Source organism: Myotis brandtii, unplaced genomic scaffold (assembly GCF_000412655.1).
Source record: "Myotis brandtii unplaced genomic scaffold, ASM41265v1 scaffold187, whole genome shotgun sequence".
In the NCBI taxonomy this organism is placed as follows: Eukaryota; Metazoa; Chordata; class Mammalia; order Chiroptera; family Vespertilionidae; genus Myotis; species Myotis brandtii.
In genome coordinates, this window is record NW_005356944.1 from 3,908,700 (window position 1) to 3,911,344 (window position 2,645).

At 53.9% G+C, this 2,645-nt stretch overlaps 1 protein-coding gene across 1 annotated transcript; it reads right to left on the bottom strand.

The window, feature by feature from the left end:
• Window positions 1–1,645: 1,645 nt before the first annotated feature.
• On the bottom strand, window positions 1,646–2,476 carry FGF4 (fibroblast growth factor 4). Its single transcript, XM_005864498.1, has 2 exons — window positions 2,351–2,476; window positions 1,646–1,822 (listed from the first exon to the last, which is right to left on the bottom strand). The coding sequence occupies exons 1-2, from the start codon at window positions 2,474–2,476 to the stop codon at window positions 1,646–1,648; spliced, it is 303 nt and encodes a 100-aa protein (XP_005864560.1).
• Window positions 2,477–2,645: the final 169 nt, after the last annotated feature.

Genomic DNA, 2,645 nt, shown 5'->3' on the forward strand with positions numbered 1-2,645 from the left:
GGGCCCCGGTTTAAGAATAGTATTTTAAAAGAGATGATTTGCATTCGAACAAAGAGTTTTAAGGAGGAATGTGAAAGACAAAAACGCCAATCAGAATGCCCAGCCCAGCCGCCTGTAGACTCCCATAAAGTTAAATCGGGAGACAGTTCAGAAACATCCAGGCGAGTATTCGAGTCTGGGAGACAGCCGGGCATCTCCGGTAGCAAGCTAAGGGCATTTTGCATAAACCCTAAAAAGTCATTCATTAAAATTAAATGTTTGCCATCACCTCGGGACTTTTTTTAACCATCCCCAACCCTGCCTCTTCTGTCTTTGCTTCAACGACAGGGGTGACATTTGTAAAATATATAAAGAAAAATATAAGGTTACTTGGTGACCATATAGTGCACTGTAACAGCTGTCTGCAAATATTTTCACCATGATTATCCTTACTAAAAGTAAATCACGGGGTAAAGATAGCTCAAACGTGACAAGGTTCGAATGGGTCGCACCGACGCTACCCGCAGTCCTTTTTGGCTACATATGGAAAAAAAAAAAAGCCACTTGGGATGGCCAACTCGCACGCATGCGGCGTGAGCTTCCTGCAGGTTTCCGCCAGGTGAGTGGTGTAAAGGCTTTCGAGGTAGATGTTAAATCCACTTAACCAGGGAATGCAGCTGAGAGAAGCAGCGCCTCCTCCATGCAGACTCTGCATTAAGTGTTTCGTACAATTACAGGAGATTCCACCGAAACCTAATAGCTAGTACTAGCCCGAAGCTTCCCGAGCACAGGGAAGTGTGCTTTTAAATACATACCCAGGCTACTCCCCACCAGAAGTATCTGCTATCAGAAGTTGCATTTCATCACTCAGGCCTTGTCCATTTCCGCCTTGCAGTCGGATAGCGATGCCTTTCCGTGGGATTTACAAAATAGCTGATTTTTCGCTTTTTTCCCCCCAGTGGCCACAGAACCGTGGCTGTGGCTGATCCAAAAAAGGAAAACTGGAGTTTATAAAGTTGTCTAAAGGTCTCTCCCATCTGGTAGATGGAGGAAGATTGACTACAGCAAAGTTCAAAGGTCAGTCTCAGCAGATCTAAAAACAGAGCGGCAGTGGTGGGCTCCACAGCGTACTCTCTGTCCCCGAAGTAAACCGATCCGCCCCAATTAATAGCAACAGGGCACAAAGGGAGCGGGGCGCCGAGGGTGCTGGGGGAGGAAGCCCGCTGGGAGCCTCCAGAGCTGGTCTCCGGAGCCCCGAGCCCCGGGAGGGCCTTGCCGGACACAGGGCCACCGGAGGGTGCAAAGCAAGCGGATATCTGAGTCCGATATCACTGGCTTTTACAACACAAAATAGCAGCACACTTGTGACAAGTTTCTGAAGTTAAATAAATCCAATGGAGGGGTCTCCACTGTTTTACCAGAAAAGTCAGGGTATTTTTTGTTGTTGTTGTCCTCTGTCCTTTTCTTTTTTTTTCCAGAAAAATACAAAACACACCCACAGAACCATAAATAATTTGGTGGCCATATATACATATTTAAATAATTAATTTAAATATCGTACACCTACTCTTGCATTCAACGTGTCCATCGGAAGAAAGTGCACCGAGGTGGCCCTGGGCGCTCCCCTCCCCGGGGGCTCTCCGAGGCTGAGGCAGGGCTCTGAAGGTCACAGCCTGGGGAGGAAGTGGGTGACCTTCATGGTGGGGGACACTCGGTTCCCCTTCTTGGTTTTCCCGTTCTTGCTCAGGGCGATGAACATGCCGGGGTACCTGAAGCACTCGTAGGCGTTGTAGTTGTTGGGGAGGAGTATCTCCTTGAACTTGCACTCCTCCGTGAAGAAAGGCTAGAGGAAAGAGGAACAGTGTGAGGTCGGACCTCCCCATGGCGGAGGAACCCCAGGGTCAGGGGTCAGGGGCTCCTCTCTGTCGCAGTCCCACTAGGGTGACGGGTCTCTCCTGGGAAGTCAGGTGCCAAGACCCTCCCCGGGTGAGAAGACGGCCAGTCACAGCAGCTGGTGCCCCAGCCACCTGCCCAGCACCTGGCAGCCAGAGAATTTCATCTCCACTGTGTCCACCTTAAAGGGTCCAGTCCGGCCCTTGGGACACGCAGCCCAAGGGCTCAGAGAAGGGCTCCCAATGGCACCCTTGGATGGACTGGGAGGCGCCCACTCCCGGACCGCACGAACCTCAATATTACTGTCTTGAGGCTGCACTCCTTGGCTGGCCCTGGTCCTGGGCGGGCGCTGTCCCAGGGCATTAGGGGTGAGAAGCCACCGGTCCTGGGACCCCGCCCCGCATTTCCGGCGGCCTGGAGGGTCAGGATCCTGCCCGTGCTCCTCAGCCGGTGCTCGGCGGGCCCCTGCGGTACTCACCGAGCCGTACAGCTTGCCCTTGTTACTCATGGCCACGAAGAACCGGCTGGCCACGCCGAAGATGCTCACCACGCCCCGCTCCACCGGCGAGAGCTCCAGCAGGCCTGGGGGAAGGGCGCGGGTCATTGCGGGTAAAGGGACCCTTTGCCGGCTCGGCTCCCTCCTTGGCCTGCGCCCTCTGGGACCCCCATTTCTGGGATGGGTGTACAGAGCTAGGGTTCCCCGGCGCAGGCCTTCCCCATAGAGCTCCAGAGCCCTGCGCGCGCGGGTTTGGCCTCGCTTTCCTCCGCCCCGG